Source organism: Trachurus japonicus, chromosome 17 (genome assembly GCF_045865225.1).
Source record: "Trachurus japonicus isolate A0001 chromosome 17, Traja_1.0".
Classification (NCBI taxonomy): domain Eukaryota; kingdom Metazoa; phylum Chordata; class Actinopteri; order Carangiformes; family Carangidae; genus Trachurus; species Trachurus japonicus.
In genome coordinates this window covers 34,745,313-34,765,559 of record NC_140923.1, presented here as the reverse complement: position 1 = coordinate 34,765,559, position 20,247 = coordinate 34,745,313, and the positions used below count along the sequence as shown (strand labels likewise).

General features: G+C 41.7%; 2 protein-coding genes across 2 annotated transcripts in view; one reads left to right on the top strand and one right to left on the bottom strand.

The window, feature by feature from the left end:
• The window catches only part of sntg1 (syntrophin, gamma 1), a 33,151-nt gene extending 30,920 nt beyond the window's left edge, over nt 1–2,231 (bottom strand). The window contains exon 1 of the mRNA XM_085805595.1: nt 1,817–2,231. The gene's annotated coding sequence lies outside the window, so the exon portion shown is untranslated. The remainder of the gene's footprint in view (nt 1–1,816) is intronic.
• Nucleotides 2,232–7,662: 5,431 nt separating this feature from the next.
• Nucleotides 7,663–10,109, top strand: snai2 (snail family zinc finger 2). The gene is made up of 3 exons (XM_085805594.1): nt 7,663–7,905; nt 8,120–8,641; nt 9,120–10,109. The coding sequence occupies exons 1-3, from the start codon at nt 7,827–7,829 to the stop codon at nt 9,299–9,301; spliced, it is 783 nt and encodes a 260-aa protein (XP_085661720.1). The 5' UTR covers nt 7,663–7,826; the 3' UTR covers nt 9,302–10,109.
• Nucleotides 10,110–20,247: the final 10,138 nt, after the last annotated feature.

Here is a 20,247-nt window from a genome sequence, read left to right as displayed (position 1 = left end):
AATTTGTCTCTAACTGCCACTGCTGTCATTTTTTTTGTGCATCATTCCCAGCACAGCACTCCTTTTTATGGTCAAAATCACTGAATAGAGCCACACATGGTATTAAAAAATGAAATTATGCCTCACTCCAAGTATTGAAAGTGTAATCCTTGATTATTCAGAACAACTCTATTACATATCAAGCTGCTGCGTGATGCTGGGTGTAACAGCACTTTGAATGTGCTAACATACATTATTCATGCTAATATGTACAATCACTGCTTCAAGAGATGTTGTAGGACACCTCATCCCACTTACACATTTCAAGACATCTTAACCAGTCTGGGTTTTTTATTAAACAACTGATGCTGGGATTCAGCAGCTGCAGGAGAAACAGCAGATTATCGATTAGCTAAGTAGGGAAGATAAAGTGCAGAGGAACTCCATGTTGTGCAGTGCTGACTTTGTTTCCAGACTATGATGCCACAGTGCTTTAGATCATGATGATAAAACTTTGAAGTAAGTCATCCCCCTGTTCAATTATCAGCCAATCCAGACTGCAACACAGTGTGAAGGACTCAAACAAGTTGTCCCTGGTTCTCATACTGACCAGATCATGTGACTGACACCATTTCGCCCAGGCCTGCTCCTCTGTCACTGTCCCTCTGTCATCTGGCCAAACTGCTCTGTGATTTAGGACTTTAAGCAGAAACAGGGGAGGGAAGGGGATGCATGTGCGAGGGCATAAAATCGTCAATGACATGTCAACGTCTCTGCCTCAGTAGGAAGTGCGACCTCCAGTACATCAAACAGATTGCTATGACCTATGACCAGGAAATGGACCAGCTCGACTCAGCTCAATATGCCTGCATGAGCACAGAGTCTCCTGTGCCGAGAGGTTAGACCTGAGATCGTTATTGTGAAGTCTGATTTCTGCATCTCAGTGGGTTTCTTAGAAACAAACTGCATCATGTAGCCCACAATGAGAGACAGAGAGAGAGAGAAACAAGCTTGCCTTATAAGCACCCTGCCACACCGGGATGTGAGAGAAGCAACATAAATTAAGTGAAACAGTAGAAGATTCAGGAGCTTTCTGCAAAGCTAATAAAAAACACAGGACAAGCAGCAGCAGCAGCAGCAGCAGCAGCAGCTGAAATACTCCTCAGGTTTATCTCTGATGGACGTTGATGCTGAGGATCCAGAAACAAGGGGGCAGGACTGATGAGCGATTTGTGAATAGTTCAGTGACGTTTGAGCTATAAAATGGCCTATTCTTGAATGTTTTTCGATTATTGGCATCCAGTGCAAAGAGAGAGAGACACAGAGAGAGAGAGAGAGAGAGAGAGAGGCAGAGAGAAAGAGGGAGTATACTTTAACGCTGCTGAATAGCTCTGTGGATAAAAAAAGAGGTCTGCTGCCACTGCACTGGCTGGAGGAACTGCGGGTTGATGCTTATATGTACCTGCACTGAGGCAATGGAAAAGGTTCCTGCAAGAAGCAAGCCCACATATCCTCCCTGCCCGCTCCTGCACACCATACATTAAAACATAAACGTGTATCATCATGAGGCCCATCATAAGTAAACTGTTCAGCTCAGTGCACCACACAAATGTGACTATCAGAGGGGTGCGATGCTTTATCAGCCATCTGATCATATAGGTGGTTGGGACATAAATTCTTGGTGCGCAGCATTAAAGCAGATTGCATCTCAAAAAGTACATTTCAAATGGATTAATGTTTCGTTTCATGGGTGTTTGGCATAATAATTAACTACCTACGTCCATCATGCACTGTATTAGGAGGTACCGTAGAGCGAATAAAGGTCTGTGAGGCTTACCTGATTTTTCTAGTAACAGGTGGTGATGTCTTATTAGATCCCTTTGGACTCCAATCCTTCATGTGCCGGCTTGTCTGTTTTTTTGTTTTATTCTTTTTCTTTTAATTTATGCAACGGTTGCTAAAACATCTCTGCGAAATCACAATGTATCCCTTGTGGCAGCATCGCCCACACGGCATCCTGGTCCACTAACACTGTAGCAATGTGCAAAAACCGACAGAAAAACAGCCCGCACTCGCACACAAAACCAGATCTGTCCATATTTCCTGGGCAGCGGCGGTTTCAGGGATTCCTGTCCGTCGACATCTCTGGCAGAGGGTCCGGTTTCACAGCTCCGTGTCCGTCTCTCTCTCTCCCCCTCGCATCGCGCTGCCAAAATGACTGAAGCTGGAAATCACATGCGGCTGGTTTAACGCGCGCGTCAATCGACTTCGTTTACCCAAGGCACCCGCACAACTCCGGCTCCATTAATATTACATGGCTCTACTTTGTTGCTGTTCACGGGGACGTCCGCGCGGCTCCGTCCCACATCTGTCCCACCCGTACTTAACACGCACTAACATCTCACAAAGCTTTTTTTTTTTTTTTTTTTAATTTCCTTTCTCCGCCAATTACATTTGCTTGCACTGCGGTCCTGCATGTGTGTGTGTGTGTGTGTGTGTGTGTGTGTGTGTGTGTGTGTGTGTGTGTGTGTGTGTGTGTGTGTGTGTTTCAGTTGAGATGTGCAGTAGCCTAAAAGACAAATGCATAAAGAATATCTCATGGCACTCAACACTACAGTAATGGGAGAGTTAATTTTTACTCTGAAAGCCAATGTGTGTGGTTGTGTGTCTGCAACTTTCTGTGCTAAGTGGCATATAAAAGAAAGAAGAAAAAGCATGGGTGGATCTGCTCGGTGTTGCTCAGCCAGACCTTTCATGACTCAGTTTGTGTTGTCAATGAACACACACGCACAGTGTAGGCTACATATGCGTTCAGTCACTGAGTAGTATCTGCACTCTCTCCCCTGAGGGCCCTCGCCTGAGCAGCTGAGCAGGCTGACCAGGTGCACCTAATTTTCCATGCTGTCATCATGCCAGCTGAAAGATCCGGCTGCACCCCCCACCCCCACACCCCTCTCTCGCCAAATGATGCAAGCTGACTCCTCTGACGTTTTCATGTTTGCCCACCAAGCTCAGCAGCATGTTGCAGGCGGTGCTTATTCATAAACTGTGTGAGTGTGCAATTCAAGACATAATAGAGTCTTTTATTTTGAAAGGTTGGTTTAGTAAAGGTAAAAAAAAAATTAAAAAAAAATAAAACCCTCCTGCAGCCCTGGACCAGTTTTGACCTGATGGCCTTGGTTCTCCACAGCGAGGCGGGTGGTGTCTTTCAGAGATGATGAATGGAAGTGCTCAGTGACATCACATCTCACACTTACTACAGCAACCTCTATAAGTGTCTTACAAGAGTGCGAGGCTTCCTACCCTGTTCCTAAAGGCTTAGCTGTGACCTATTAGCAAACCAAAGCTAACAGACAGCTAATGGCTTTTATATGTAGCTTCACATTTGACCTTACTGCACCCTCAACCTTGTCTCTGACTCAGCGATGCCCCAATCTGATACTGATACGCTAGATCAAGATCAGTGAGTCCATTAATGATCAGATACCGGCCATGATACAACCGATCTGCAATAAATACAATTTATTTGTCAACATCAATGAAAGATTCATTGTTCCATTATCAGATGTATTAACTAAATCACACGGGTTGCTGAGTCACTATTAATGCCCTAGCAATTCCCAGGCCCCTGTTACTTTGCATAAGAGCAATGTCAATGAGCTCCATGCAGAGAGGAGAGCTGGCACTGATGAAAGCCTACTGATTCCTGCTAAAAGTGTATTTTTTGAATTGGGGGGTCAACAAAAAAACAAACAAAAAAATCTCACAAAGTGAGAATTATTTTGGTGATGAACAGTGGAGAGATTCCAACCACAAAACTGGACTGGCACTGTGCTGGTGATGTGGTGAAGACTATTTCCCCATCGATAATAATTTCCCATTTCCCTTAAAGTACCAGACAGTGTGTAGGATTTTGAGATATCTTGGGGTTGCAAATTGCAACCAACTCAATCCCCCTTCCTTCATGCCTCCTTTTCCAGGCGTGCAGAGGAACATAATGTGGTGCTCATGTGAGATATAAATGCACACTGCTCTCACTAGAGTCAGTGTTGGCTTGTCCACCCTGTAAAAAAAAATGGAGGGAGACCCGCCCCTATGTCGATATGAAAGGTTCATTATAAGTTATAGAAAACACAATTATTCTTCATTCCAGGTGATCATACATGAATGAAAAATATCCACCAGAACGTAGAACGTTTTGCCTAAATCCAAGCAGTCGTCTTTTGCAGTGCTTTACCTCATCATAACCCTAACCAGACATCTCAGGGGAACAGACTCTGACGAGACCTGATTGTTCCAGTTCAACATGCTTTTCACACTATTTCAATGTGACACACAAAACCAACGCAGGATTGACAGCTCTGTGCAACAAGTAGGTGGCACAAAATACCCAGTGTACCAGCGGCAATGCAAACAATACAGACTGATGAATACATATTTAGTATGGCTTGTAGTGGGTGAGTCTAGATGGGAAAGCAACAGCAATGTCTCTATAAACACTGAGCATCTCTGCCACCTGCTGTGCCTTGATTATCAAGTGTTAATACCAATTCAAATGGTGCCTGTGCTCTGTGTGCTGCGCCCTCACCCTCGCCCAAAAGGCAGCAGCACTGTGGCCAGTTTGATGTGGGCAGGGCTCAGTTGTGAAAAGGTGATCTTGCATATTTCAGTGCGTCAGTGAGGATTTGAACCACAATCTGATGGCAGTAACCGCGCATGTTTTCAGGCCACTGTCAATCAAATCTGATCAAAGCGCACACCCACACAGCCCTGTCACAGCAGTCAAAGCAGAGATTACCCAAGGATGTTTGTTTTCTAAAACTTCCACTGTGATTGTTGCTATTTAGTCATGAATATTTAATGTTACTGTCAGACTGTCAGATGCCAAGTAACTTTGTGGCCTCTCTGTATTTACTGTATCCCTGCTCTACATTTATTTTGTTGTTTTGCACATTAAGAATGTATTTATTACAAAAGATAATATATGTACATAAAGACATTCACATGTGTGCAACACTTCCCTATACTCTAATATACATGATTTAAAGTAAACAAAAGACTGTGCAGAGGAAGTTGGAAGCAAAAAGCTTATACAAAGACTGCGCCTAAAACTCAAGACAAGATAAATGGGATTACAAAACAAAAACAAATTAGGGATAGAAATGCAACTACAACAAAGGAAAAATATATATACAGTATAAATATGAGACAGTTTTCATCCAAGTTGTTCATTAGTCAGTACTGCAACTTGAAAGGGATAGTTCAACATTTTTGCACATTGGCCCATTGCCATAATCCCTATAGTCGCAGTAGGTTTGTTACCTTTAATTGTCGGTGCAAGCTATTGTTAGAACGGTGGAGCCGAACCGCGAGCTGTTCAGGGCTATGCTATGGAGGCTCATGGGATTTCTTGGTTTCCCTCATCAAACTCATCAAATACACAATCCAACAACTCCAAAACGCTCTGGTGGACAAGTTGTGACCTGCACATTCACCACGCTATGAGATAATAACAGAACGTTACAAGACAGAGCTGTTTCCGAGGCAAATGCAGAGACCGCTTGATGAAAAACTGCCCCCGATGGGAACACGCATCAGCAGTTTTGCATGAATATACCTCTAAAACAACTCTGTCTCGTAACGTTCCATTATTATCTCATAGCGTGGTGAATCTGTAGGTCACAACTTGTCCACCAGAGCGTTTTGGAGTTGTTGGAGCTTTCTTTCGTTCTAAAAATAGCTTGCACCGACAATTAAAGACAAGACTATAGGGATTATGGCAATGGGCCAATATGCCAAAATGTTGAACTATCCCTTAAACAATGTTTGTTCAAGGTGTTTTAAAAGTAAACAAAGACAGTGAATAATGGCCAATGTGCAAGTTTGATTTCAACAAATTCTCCAAAATCTGGATTTGAAGGGAGCCTCTGTGACACCTGCATGTTGTGTTCAACAGATGCTGCTGCTGCTTAAAGACAACTAAGGTTACCTGCGCTTGACCAGAGTCAAAAGCCTGGTCATGTTTAATTGAGCACATTTTCCCTGGTGTTGCACCATCCTGCAGAGCCACGAATACACAGCTTCCTTCCTGCTAACTAATCACACTGTGTGATATAATTTGCTTTGGTTTTACTACACCCCACCACCCCCATCCACATGCTCTGAACAGACAGAAGCATGAAATCTGAAAGATGACATTTTCACCTGGTGCACGGTCTCTCCTCTTTATGGCTTTTACTGGTGGGTGACACCGATTTCAGCATCTTTTATGGTGCACAGTGTTTTCCACTGGATCACCATCATCCCTCAGCCACCCCTGCTTGCCATATGGAGCACTAAATGTGTGACAGTAGCCGGGAGTTATTATGCGCAGATAACCTTCCCTTCCTTTTATAATCCAAGCGGGCACAAAGGGAAACTATTCATGATCTGCAATTATGTTTTCTAGATAAGATAAGCGGTTCACAATTAACTTAAGGCTTGCTCCAGACAGAGATTTTCATATCTGCTGACCTAGCCAATCAAACTGCTCTAGGAGCTGCTTTTCAATATCACCATAGCTAAGCCTTTGCCTTTGTGTGTGTTTTTGTTTTTTAACTCTCTGCCTTGTTACTTCTGGATACACAACTCACGCCTCTCTCTCTCTCTCAGAGGAGCCCAGTTGAACACAAGGGGGCGTAGACTGCTAAGTTTGCCACTCCTCATCCAGTTCAGCAGCAGCAGCAGAAGCAGCAGAAGCAGCAGAAGCAGCAGCAAAGGGGGGTAAATTTGATTATGATATCATGTCTGACCTTGAGAGGGAACTACACTTAAATTTACATTTCAAGGAGGAATGCCTTATTGCATTATTGGCAAGGAAATGTGTGGCTTTCTCCACACACAACTGCATTAGGAAAGGGCCATCCGTTTGGCCAAGCACAGAATGTCAATGTGGATGCAGCACAGTGCAGTTTTGCTCCGTGTGGCTGCTTTGTCCATTTATTATGGAGCCACAGATTTGTCACCTCAGTGGATGTGGGGGTGAAAATATCTAAACACGTAGACGACAAATCTTCCGTCTTCCAGTCATTATCATTATCATCATTAAGGCTGCTGCTGGTGGTGGTGGGAGTATTCTCCAATTCAAATGTGCCACCCATGCAGGATAATCAAGTCCCCAGAGGTTTATAACACAACAGTCATCAGTAACACAGTGCACACAGTGCTATGATTACATTAGCAATGGCATTTTAAACAATCCTGTCTACCTCTCCCTGCAGGCATGTCTTCTTCTTTTTTTTTTCCTCTAACACTTTATTCTTTCATGATATGTCTGAGGTTGAAGGAATATACAAAGAAAAAGGAAGAAGAAAAAAAACAGCTCTACTCTGCTGCTTTTGCTGTCAATCTGGGTAACAACCAATGGCAACTGCGTGGTGCCATGGTGCCTACACTTGCACACTCACATCCCCGAGACACCCACAAGTGTAGCACAAGGCACCTGTCTAACTAAAGTGAACGGTGCAATAACCCAGCCCCTCGGGAGGTCACACCCTCCTGTAGGCAAAGAGCACATTTTTTAAAGCTTGTGTGGTAAAGGCGAGATGTAATTGGTTTGAGCTCCCAGTATGTAAATGACAGCGAATGGCTCCTCCCATGCACCTGATAGGGAGTATTTACAGCTCTACAGCTACTCAGTGCGCTGTTTCCAAGAGCGCAGCGCTGCATCATGACACTCCACTGGACTTAAGCAATAAGGATTTCCGTCTTCACACACTAAACTGAAGTTCACCGCTGTATTTTTTTTTAACAAGAACAAAGAGAAAGAAAAAAAAAAGTTTGCCAAAGTTGTCCACTTGTTTTCCAAGATGCCACGCTCCTTCCTGGTCAAGAAACACATAAACTCCGCAAAGAAGCCAAATTATAGTGAATTGGAAAGTCCAACAGGTAAAGTTTTTTCAAAGTTGAGGACAAAGTGTAACTTTGATTTGCAGAAGTTGTTTCTGACATGATATCAAGTTGATACATAGTTTGTCTCTTTTTTCTTTTCTTTTTTTTACTTCGCAGGAGTTGACATTTTAAAAGCTTCTTCGCCCACTTTCTGCGCTCGTCAGCATCCGATCACTTTCGCTTGACTTTAACTTTGCCTTTTCTATTCCAGTGTTCTTCACGCCGCACATCTACAAGGGCCTTCCCCTGCCTGTCATCCCCCAGCCGGAGATCCTGAGCCCGGCAGCCTACAGCCCCATCACAGTGTGGACTACCAGCAACTTGCCGCTGTCTCCGCTCCCCAGTGACCTCTCCCCCATCTCTGGATACCCCTCATCGCTCTCCGACACCTCCTCTAAAGACCACAGCGGCTCTGAAAGCCCGAGGAGTGATGAGGACGAGCAGTTGCTGCCCAAGCTGACAGACCCTCACGGAGTGGAGGCTGAGAAATTCCAATGTAGTTTGTGTAGCAAGTCCTACTCCACGTACTCTGGACTGCTCAAGCATAAACAGCTGCACTGCGACGCCCAAACGAGGAAATCCTTCAGCTGTAAATACTGCGAGAAGGAGTATGTTAGCCTCGGAGCTCTCAAAATGCACATCAGGACTCACACCTTGCCTTGTGTTTGCAAAATATGCGGGAAAGCTTTCTCCAGACCGTGGCTGCTCCAAGGACACATCAGGACGCACACCGGTGAGTGACTCGGGAGGAGGGGGTGGTGGAGGACAAGAGAGGGGCCTCCATGTGTGAGGAGGCAGTTAAGTTGTTGTGAGCTTTCACAGGTACAGGTTCAGCCTAATGCATAATTTAATAGCCTGTGCAGCTACAGTAGGAGCTGTTACAGAGCTTACAGCTGTTCTGTAGAGAGGGTAAAGCAAGTTGGTGTTGTGAAAAACTCAGACTGATATTACTTCCTCTAGGTTTACTCTTGCTTGTGTTGCAAAGCAAAAAATATTGCCTCCTTTTTTCTTTTTTTTTGACAAATGTCATGTCAGCAAGAGAATATACTCAGCACAGTCGCCTTCTGCCAAAGAATGGGCTACAAGAGAAAAAAGAAAAGAAAAAAAACAGGCTAAATACACAACAGGCCACCATGCCTCTGTGAATATTTGTATTGAGATAATGTTTGTGCACAATCACTGACGATGTCTCCCTTCTCATTTCTTGACAGGAGAGAAGCCGTTCTCCTGCCCTCACTGCAACAGGGCGTTTGCAGACAGGTCCAATCTCAGGGCGCACCTACAGACCCATTCGGATGTGAAAAAATACCAATGCAAGAACTGCTCCAAAACTTTCTCCAGGATGTCTCTTCTGCACAAGCATGAGGAATCTGGTTGTTGTGTAGCACACTGAACTGAACTGGGATACTTTTCCACCAGCAGAAAGAAAACCCACCCACCCTCCATTGCTTTATTTTTCCAAGCCCATGGAGAACTGTCAGGGAATCACATCCTAAAAGAGAGAGAGGAGGGGTGGGGGGGTTGATCCCTAACGTACAGACTTCTATTATTATTATTTTTTTCTACCACCGGTCTATTTCATTTCAAAGTGCGAAATAGCTCTGTGCTCACGTGCTTCTCGTCTCAAGCAGTGTTTCTGTGATTGCAATCATTGTCGAGCTTTGTCAAACCATGTACTCACCTACCTGTGCTATTCATGCACTTTTCTGCATGTCTAGAATGTTTTATATGCCTTCACAATGTTATCTTCAGTGTTTGTACCAATGTCTCTGAATGGTCATTTTGCAGTCCTCCCACTTTTTTTTTTTTACTTTTTTTTTTTTATACAAACCACACAAACGATACCAAAGGGCGCATTATGAATGACAGAATAAATATAACCAGAGGAATACTGAAGCCATTGTTACTTAGGGAACAAGTGCAAACTTAGTTTTTAGGGAGAAATTATTATAACTTTTGCACAGTCATTAGAAGCAGGTTTGCCAGCACTCAAATAGCAATACAAGTTTTCTCAAGTGCCTCAGTTTTACTTGGCAATAATATGTATTTTTGAACAACAGTTTCTTTTTATATTTTTATATATTGAATGTAAGCGTGACTGACATGATTGTATACTAACAGTGAAAACTGTGATGCTGAATGATTTTGATATTTTCATATTTCTCATGACACTTTGAAAAATAAAGTTTCATGACATTTTGTATAATTTTTGGGGTGCGTTCTCATTTGTGAAGTCTTCTCTCTCTCTCTCTGCTGCTGTTGCTGAGCTGTTGGTTCTTTCAGCAGGGCTCAGCAAGATTCACTAATTGTCACAAGCTTCAAACAGAATAACCCTCCACAGATGTGTATGATATTTAATCCAGTTTGCACCATCTCATGTTATTGGGATGGTGCAAAAAAGAAAAAAAAATGAAAGAAAAAACAAATAAGAAGAGAGGAGAGGTGACTCAGCTCTGAATCAGGCCTCAACCTGTTCCCTGTGAACCTGTCCAGACATCAAACAATCTTGAAATTTAACACATACTAGCTATATTGATCTGCACTCACTTGTTAGACCCTTTGAGGGCACATGACTCTTTCTTTACCCAAGTGTGTGTAAAGTTTAAAATGTGAGGGCGTAGCTCTAATTCAAAGTCATTCTAATTTCGCAACTCATGTCATCAAATTAACCTGAGGAATACTGTCTCTCTCTTATCGTCCCGCTCAATCACGACAATCAGTGCCGGGGCAGAGGGCACTCGGATATCAAGATTTTTAATATGTTTTCTCAAAAAGCCCTCATTTGCATTTGCTTTGACAACCTCCTTGAATTCTGGGATGGTTGCCATCATGGATTAAATAGACTTCCTCAAGCTACATTTTGTTGTCTTTTACCATATGCTGTCTACTTGTAGCGGATAGAGAACTGAAAACAAAAAGTGCAGCGCCTTGGGGGATACAGTCAAAGTTAAACTCTTTCTAACAGACCCCAGAGTGTGTTCCCATTTGCCCTATAATGCCCAAGAGCTGCTGACCTGAAAGATGTGATCTGACAAACAGACACTTGTTTTTCAGGCTGCGAGGGGCTGAACTCCCCTGTAGGTAGATTTTCCTCAATGTGAGTCATCGTCAAGGTATTCCAGGTGCTCACCGCGGCGCTTTGGTTTGGGCCAGGTGGCTCCAGGGCTCTTCAACCTGGCTGAAAAGCAGGTGCAACCAGGAGGATACAAATCACAGCCACAGGTCTACTGATACTGTAGAGAGCCTCTGCTCCGACCCAGTGTGGAAATGTTGCGAGCAGCAGGTCCATGTTACTCAGATCATTTGCCTCATAAAAGCAAAGTGCCATCACGAGGGCACTCTAAACTCTAATACTGCCGAGATACTGGAGCTGTGTGTCCTCACTATTGTTTGGAGAATCTCATATCTCTCCTTCCATAGGCAACATTTTATCATGCTGATGTCAGAGAGGCAAGAAGACATGAATGCATAATGCCAATTAGCTTCATAATCTTGCAAGATTTCCCTGTTACAACAACAATTAACTGCATGACTGATTTCTCAGATAACAACAACGTGTTAAATGCTTTCCCCTCCAACATGAATATTTGATTCAGCCATTGTGATGATAGTAGGAGGAGAAGGGGAGGCGAGGGAGCAGCAACTCGTTTGTTTTAAAGCATATGGCTATTAGAGTACGTGTTAAAGAATGTGAGATCTAATATTTGTTAGGTGTGGAGGCTGTTAATAGTCGCACTGGTGTGTCTATCCGTGAATGCCAAGTGCAGGTAAAATGTCCTCTGGGTGTTTTTGCAGTTATATATGAAAAAATCTCACTTTTACTGAACTATTGTGGAGATAAGATGAAATGAGACTTGTTCTTTCCCAAAAGCCAACTTCAATGATTATATCTGAGCAATGAATTTAGTTGATTATCATATATGCTGCAAATCAGGGCTGCAGTCATCTTGAGGAAATCATCAGCATATACTGCTGATGATTTCCTCAACTGATTGATTCTGATTCAATTTTGTCTTTAAAATGTTGTAAAATTGTATTTAAAAACCCTTTTAATAATTTCTACTTAGCCCAAGGCAATGTATTCAAAGAGCTTATTTCATTGGATCATCAGACAAACATATTTTATTTAATCTCATATGAGAATATGATAGGATCAAATTCTCACATTTGTGAAGCTGGAATTGGGGAATGTTTTGTATTTTTGTTTGACTAAGGGCTAAAAACAATTAATTGATAATCCAAATGGTTGCCAAAAGTTTTCTGTCAATCAGATAATTGATTAATTGGCGACTTTTGCAGCTTTAGAACAAAGTAGGATATTTCTGCCGTCGTCCTCAAGCTGTCCGTTCATTTAATTTGATGTGATTTCTCACCGTCATTATAGCCTGTATTCATATTACTCTTCATTTTATCATGCACATTATATCACATGTAAAATAAATGTCCTCACTGTGCACATAGAAGTGCCCCCAGGGTGAAATGAAAATCCAGAACAGCCTCAGAGAGCAGCGTGGTAGATCTGCAGCAAAGCGGGACTCTCAGAGAGCTGCTGACTTTATGGTGAATCAGGGAGTATGATTCCTTTACGGTCATCAAGTGGAACAAATAAAGTTAAGGGTGTCCTCTGAGGTATGATTGTCCAAGCTGGGAAGTGATCCCCTGCCCTCCTCCCTAACCCCACCACATCAGAATGGAGATGATTGTATATTCCCCTTTAGTCCGACTGCCTGGAGGAATGTTTCCCTGTTTATTGAGTTCCTGCATCTTGTTAAAGACTATTCACTTTCATTTCATTTCTTTTTTTCTCTTCAACTGACTGGGTAGCTAGTTAGGATGGTGCTGCTTTTCAGCTGGAGGTGCATATTCTCCAGATAATACTGTTTGCCTCTAATTGTGTGGCGTCCATTGCATCGGCGCTCTATTTGTTGATAAATTGGATTCGTGCAGACTGAGGAAGTATAATTCAATCACCAGGGAAGATGAATTCATTTGAAGTTTTGTTGTGCCTCTTCCAGTCTTACGTATTTATCTAATTAAAGTAAAATGGTTCATTTAAAAGCTGAAAACTGTTGTTTAATGACTTTTTAAAAATTGCATTAAGGAAGAAATAAGGTACTGTCCGCCTGTTTGATGTATGGCAGACTACAGTCATATATAATGATGTCCGACTCCCCATGTAGGTCAGAAAAGATTTTTTGCGGTGTGTCATTAACAACGCTGAAGTGAAGGGTCCAGCAGAGACAGACGAGGCTGTGTTGTCTTAATCAATAGCTTTGTGGTCTCTTTTCGTTGCCTTCTTGTTGTGCAGGGGTCAGCTGTCAAAGGATCCTGTGATCATATTTACTTGATTGTATTTCCTCCTTAATGTTCAACCCACTAAACCCCATGACCACAGCTGTAAAACATCTTCTGTGTAAACAACGTGGTCCTTTGTGGCCACGGATGATTAGATGGGTTGAAAGTTGTCTATTTTATGGAAGTTTTTCACTCTCAACCTCATATATGTTTTACTATTTGTAAACATTTAACAAATAGTTTAACACAAATATAACACATAGTAGCTGACAATGTAACATTTCTGTTTTGCTATAAGTACCAGAGTCTAAAATCCACATTTGTTTTAAATCTGTTAATTGATTTGCAATAAAATACATCAAAGGCTGATTTAAACATCAATTAAATCAAAAGTGTTTCAAAAGTTTTTCCATCATGACACTCTCTAATTTACTTACATGTGGAATAACAAATAAGCATGATCAAATGAACACTTTTCATTTCATAGTAAGATCCAAGAAAGAAATCTAGCTTTCACTTATAGCTCTATGTTAGCCTCAGAACATTTCATGGAAATATTAATTACAATAATATAATACTGTTTTATTGATCATTTGTTAACTGTCTATATATAGTTGCTGGCAAATATCAAATGAACACAAATTAAAGGGTTATGGTTAGGTTATTTCCTGTTATTTATTTGAAATTTGGAAAGTTAAAGTGTTGTCTGACTATTTTGACTTTATTTCTATCTTTTGTTTTTCAGTTGTGATTAATCTTGGGGTTCAGTCAAGCCTTTTCTATCTGAATTCAATATAACCTTTAATGTCAGACCTGTGCATGTGAACCTTGAAAAATGTTACCACCATATTACCACATTATTTGCTGCTGATGACACAGACGTCAGTTCATTTCAGTGAAGTTGTCCAGAGTTGAGTCTCTTTGCCCGAGGACGAGAGTCTGTTCAGATGAATGATATTTTCACAGAGTCCTCTCTGCTGTGTTTCAGGACAAGGTGATGCTGGACGATCGTCAGATGTACAAATACTATTCTGACAGGGACCTCTGAATGGTTGTCAACTTCACAAAGTGGTGCTGGAGACCTGTGGTTTTCATGTGAAGCCGCTGTCACACTAAGTGGGGAGAATCTGCTTTTAATTTGAATAATGATGATGACATTCTTTGAGAAGCAAATGCAGCAAATTGCTCATTTTTAATCCTTTTAGGCCTCAGAGCTGCCTTTGACACTGTTGATCATCCAATTTGAATTTGAAAGCCATGAGCGCTGGGTGGTATTACCTGCCCTTCGCTTCACTGATTCATCTCCTCCTCTCACACAGAAACTTTTATTTCACCAGTGGAAACTCTCACTTTTTACCTGGGCGAATATAACATCTGGAGCTCCTCAGGGCTCAATTTTTGGGCCGACTCCGACTTTCCCCCTCTGGGTCATAAATTATAATTTGTTGCTATGTTGTCAACATTTCCAATTAATGGTCAAATTGACTCAACTGCTTCAGTGCCTCTAGCATCTCTACAAACTCTGAGTTGGTAGTTTGGACGTAGTAGTTTAAAAACAATCCCATTCTGATGCTTTCAGTTTTATAACATGATCTTCATCAGGTGGACTTTGCTCAGCTGTCATGGAATTACAGATGTTCAAATGTATTTTTAGCACTTTAAAGGCTTCTCATTGATGATGGTGTAAAGTTGAGATTGAAAATAAAACAGCCTCACCACAAGGTCCATGCAGAGGACGTTTCAGAGCATCTTCTTTGTCAGATGTACCTATGTTATTTTTGATTTACTACAATTTCAATCAAGATCCATTGATAATCCAGCAAGGTCACATCCTCATTCAAACAAATTCTAATCTGTCTATCCTCTATGTCAACACACACAACCACAGGAAATATTTTCAAAGCGATTAACTTGAAAAGTCCGGGTTTGTACTCCAGTGTCAATGAAAAGTGAGAAGTTTTCTTTGCCTGACCTGTAAAACTTTTAGAAAAGGAAATATACTGACCAAAGATGTGTAATTACATATATTTTTTGGTTTAGTTTTATTTCTTATCCCTGTTGCACAATCATTTTTAATTTTCATACCACCTGTTCTACCTTATCTTCATAAATAGATCACCCTGGAAGTATTTCATTTTGTATTCACAAAGACTGTTTTGATCGTTATTTTCAGCAGCAGCATTTTCAAAAAACATGAAATATTAATATTTTCCTCATTTAGTGAGACAACACAAAAGTTGGTTTGCCTCATTCAGGGGATGTTTTGACAGCCATCAGAAGTTAGAAGTAAATTGATCCCTCTGGAGTTTCATATATAGCTACTGTCTGTGTTCAAACAAGATGGTAGGTCGTCAGTAATTGGTTATCATAATGAGTTTTAGGCACCAGCACTTTCTTTGTCTTTCACCAAATTAGAAAAAAAAAAAGTAAGGGGATCAGCAAAAGACAGTGATGCAAAAAGAAAAAGAGAACAAAACAATACTGAGAATAGAGGAATATGAAAAACAAGCATCAGAGCTTTTAAAAAAGCAGAGTTGGTACATGTTGCACACATTGTTTGCTTGGCCCCTGGGATATTTAAGGCATTTTCATCCAGCTTGTGTGTTGCACAGTCTGGGCACAGTCTGCATCCAGCCCCTTACTCTGGATTTCAGCTTTTAGAGGTGATTATACAATTTTACAATCAACTCTGCTCTGAGGAACAAATTAACAGTGGGCATGTCTAAGCCCGTTGCATATTTACCAGCTGTTTGGGTCCAATCACAATTGTGGCTGCGTAACGTTCATATCCAGATAAGGAGGAGAAATTACAAAACAGAATGCTCCAGACTTTAAAAGACCAAACAACCGTTGCGGAAATTAGATTTGCCTTCTAATTGTACAGCTGTGTCCAAAGTTATTTATTCAGATTAATATCCTCACTGTGTTTACTGATTGTGTGAAGCACAGTGCATCTCAATGTGTGTTTTGTTTCTCAAGCTATTATGAATTCTGAATGTAAAGAATGTTTTCATGCCCACTGATGAGGTGGTGTGAGGTAAAAGCTATTATCTTTAATTAATTTCACTCTCTGAAGATGGATTCACAAGACAATACAAAGATGTGCATTGGGTTAAAAAGAGATTGCAGGTAAATACAATGAAGCCTTCTGCCCGTTCATCATGGTGCATTATTTGCAATCACTGATTATCCCTGAGCTGTGTCGGTGCTGCACATGTGTATGTGACAGTATGAGTGTGAGATGAACCCTGAGAGGCCAGCAGACCGAGCCGGTGACCTAATTATGATGAATCAGGGGTGGGGAGAGCTGTCTGGCCACCAGCCGTTTCTAAGTGGTTTTACTCTCCACCACAGCAACAGCATGAACAGCATCAACAAAACAGCAAAACACAACAGAGATGCTGTTTACAACACAGAGGATCTTGATTTGACGCTTAGCCTACTACCACTTATTCAAGATGTATTAAAAATGGAGCAGGAGGCTACTAAAGGATTTAAAAATGCAATAAATAGAATGGGGTGTGATATTCTTGTGTGTTTTTTTTTTCAGAGGAATAATTTAATATTTATTTCCTCCTCCTTGCCAAGATTTAGATCATAAGAATGATACAATATAAATGTGTGGTGAGGCAGGAGGGTTATCTTCTTGTCATTTTCTACCATGTGTGGCAAACTCAATTCAAATCTGCAGTTTTCCATGCAGAAAGCTGAGGGGATAGCAAAAGGTTGGTCAGAGAGAATTTCCTCTACAGTTTGAACAAACTCACTATTTTTCACACTGCTCATGGTACTACACTCTCAGTAAGGAAACCCACAGGTGCAGACTTTGCTCTGTTCATATGTCTGCATTAAAGATGATGTCATAGAAGGTGTGCAACATCACTATAGTAACATCCCCACAATGAGGATATACAAGCTGCAGGTGAGAAAGAGTACTGTCACCAAAACCAAGTTGAGTCAAGTTGAGTCAGCACCAAATGTTGGAAAATCGCCATTGAGTTACCTTATTAGTAACATTCATTCACCTTGTGTAGCCCCACCTAATGGACTCACTTACAACTCTAATGCACAGGTGAATGAATGAACAGGTCCAACCATGAATCCATGGGTCTGTAGGTGCTACTGTAGGTGGATTTAGCCAGAGCCAAACTCAAAGTTTCCCCCTGTTTCCATTCTTTGTGCTAAACTTAGCTAGGCCTTATATTTAGTGGTCAGATTGAGTAGAAGAGTGGTATCAAACTTGTCATCTGAATTTCAAACAAATATGTGCATTTCAAAAACACTGGATCACAGTTGTGAGTGCTTGTCATAGGACCTTGTGTATGCCTGTTGAGTTTCAGGTACTGACATCAAAGAGCAGCTGTTCGGGGACACACACATTACTGCATGACCTCCCTTAACTTATGGGTAAATAGTGAAACTGAATACTCTAGGGGCCCGCCTCATAGTTTGGCATGACATCGGGCCTCTGAGTGGTATTAGGCGCCATCCACATCACATTTAAGACTTGAATATGTTGCTTTGAGGAATATTTTGGGATTTCTTAGATGGTGCATGTTTGCCTCAAACCATGACATGCTATGAAATCAGTCTACAATATCCACTGTGACACATTCTGCAAAAAGCCACTGGCAGCTAGGGCATCTCTAGAGATGGCCTGTTTTTTCTTCCCTCTGTCTAGTGGTTATCTGATCATCAGTGGAGGGAAAAGGTGAGTATGGAGCGCAAACAAAAGGTGCTTGAATAAACTAGCTCCCGGCCACATTATTCAGACTCTGGGTATTGTACTCTACTGACAAGCCTCAACAGGACGTGAACCTCCAGAGAAGCTTCTCTGGGGATGGGCAGGACTCCTTTGCTCGGCAAGGATCTCAGTGGATATATAAAAAAAAGTTATGTAGATAATCTGTACCTTTGCTGATGAATAATACATACCCCAGTCATAAATCACAGCAGCTGTATTACATTAAAATGTCATAACTAGAAATACAGCAACACCTGTAAGATGTTGTGCAATGTAACACCGAAGCCGAGCAGTGAAAAGTGCTCAACATAAAATCTTCACTTGGTGGTAAAATATGCTGAATTAACTACTTTGAAATTGAATCCTATTAAAGATTTTGATATTTGCTCTTTCCGTACTTACTCTTCACATCTTCTATGTCAACCGGTTGTGAAAAAATTACTCTTCCCTCTGAGATTGTTTTATCAGAATGAGCTCATGACACCAAGAGGAAAAATTATGAACCAGTAATTAGTAAGAAAGAAGATTATGATGATTAATATTATGATCAATATTTGTTAAGGTCCTGTAATATTAAAGGCCACATTACCATGAAACTCCCCGACTGTCTCTACATTAAGGCTAAAATATCTCTCTGTACAACAAAAATATCAAGGCTATATGGACAAACTAACATAAAATATAGCCTACTACACATATTCAACACATCCATTTCTTAACACTGTGAGGCTTTGACAGCTGGATTCTCATATTCTTGATTTGTGATATTTATGCTTTCTAGAGGAGTACTAACCCCCGCAGCAAAATCAAATGGGCATATCAGCATTGGATTTCCTGATTTCTCTCAGTTTCAGTTTCCAGTTGAGCTACTTATTCAGCCTTAAGAGCCAAGAAGCCAAGTAGTTGAACCGGGGCCAACGTTAAAAAAAGTTCACCATGCAATAAATTATTCTGTTGTTGGATATCCTTTATAATTGTCTGTGATTCCAAATAACAGAGCATGAGGTCTGCCTGTATTTTGATTTTACTTTTACTTACACTGATAGTTGTATAGCCTATCTGCTTTTGTGCAGTTTCTGAAAAGTAACAATGGAGGTGATAGGATATAGAATAATGGATCTACAGAGGTGATACAGTTTAACAGGTTATGCAAGATTTCTCTGTGATCAGTGGGACATAACAGACAGAAACAATGTTTACAACTGGATCCAACAGAGCTGTCCACAGTGAAGTGAAACCTCCTCAGGGACTGCCTGTTTTTATTTATGTTGAACACAACTTGCTCTTCCTATTTTCCTGTTTTTCAAGAGGAGTTGGAAATATTTCAGCTCTCTAAGATTTCAAACACAACATAGCAGCCAGCTGAACACTTGCATGGAGCGACATTTCACAATTTTGAGTCTTATAAACACTGCATCAATATTACAATCCCCCTTCATGAAACAGATTGTTTGTGTTTCCAGACTAGTGGTCACAGTCTTCCCTGTCATAAATATTGTCTTGTCATTGGTTCATTCCTTTGCCTTCACCGCAGCCTTTGAGTATTTTCGGAGATTGCTTGGTCTGCACCGATGCCTTCATTCCAGTGGACTGATCACAGGAGACCTGATCCAACTGTGTCATGAACCGCAGAGAAAACCCACAGCTGATAAGACCACGAAGACACTGACTGATGTGGGATCAACTTTAAAGGCAACAAGCAGCATTTGGATTGTGTTAGGAGATAATGCTAATGACGTTTAGATTAGCACTAATTTAGGCCTCTGTGATTGAGGCGACACAGAAAAAACCACTGGCTTGAGATCAGTGATGATAGCGTCAGTATGAGACATGCCGCCGAGCATGGCGGTGGATATGAATCAAGGGCCTGTAGGGGCGGACACGTCATCATCCCACAACAGTAGTGTTAGTTGCCACATACAGCTGGAATGTTCCACTGGGATGACAGAAGGTGTGTCAGATCACACAGCAACATCCCCCCTACCTCTCTCAACACCACCGGCCTTCCCTATCAACATGCCCCCTGGTTGAACAACCCCTAACCCCCTTCAGCTCTATGCTAACTGGTCAGCAAAGACAAATGGCGTGGAGCTGCCTGCTTGCGAAGACGCAGCAGGTGCTGTGCTGTCAAAAGCCACTTCACACCTCCTCTCCCTCTCTCTCACACCACTGCCACTACACCCCCGTACCACCACCACCACCACCACCACCCCCCCTGATGTGAGCCCCGGCCACCCTCTCCGCGGGAGGGGAGAGCACGACTCTCCAGGGTCTGCTTTGTTATCAGCATGCTCCAGCTT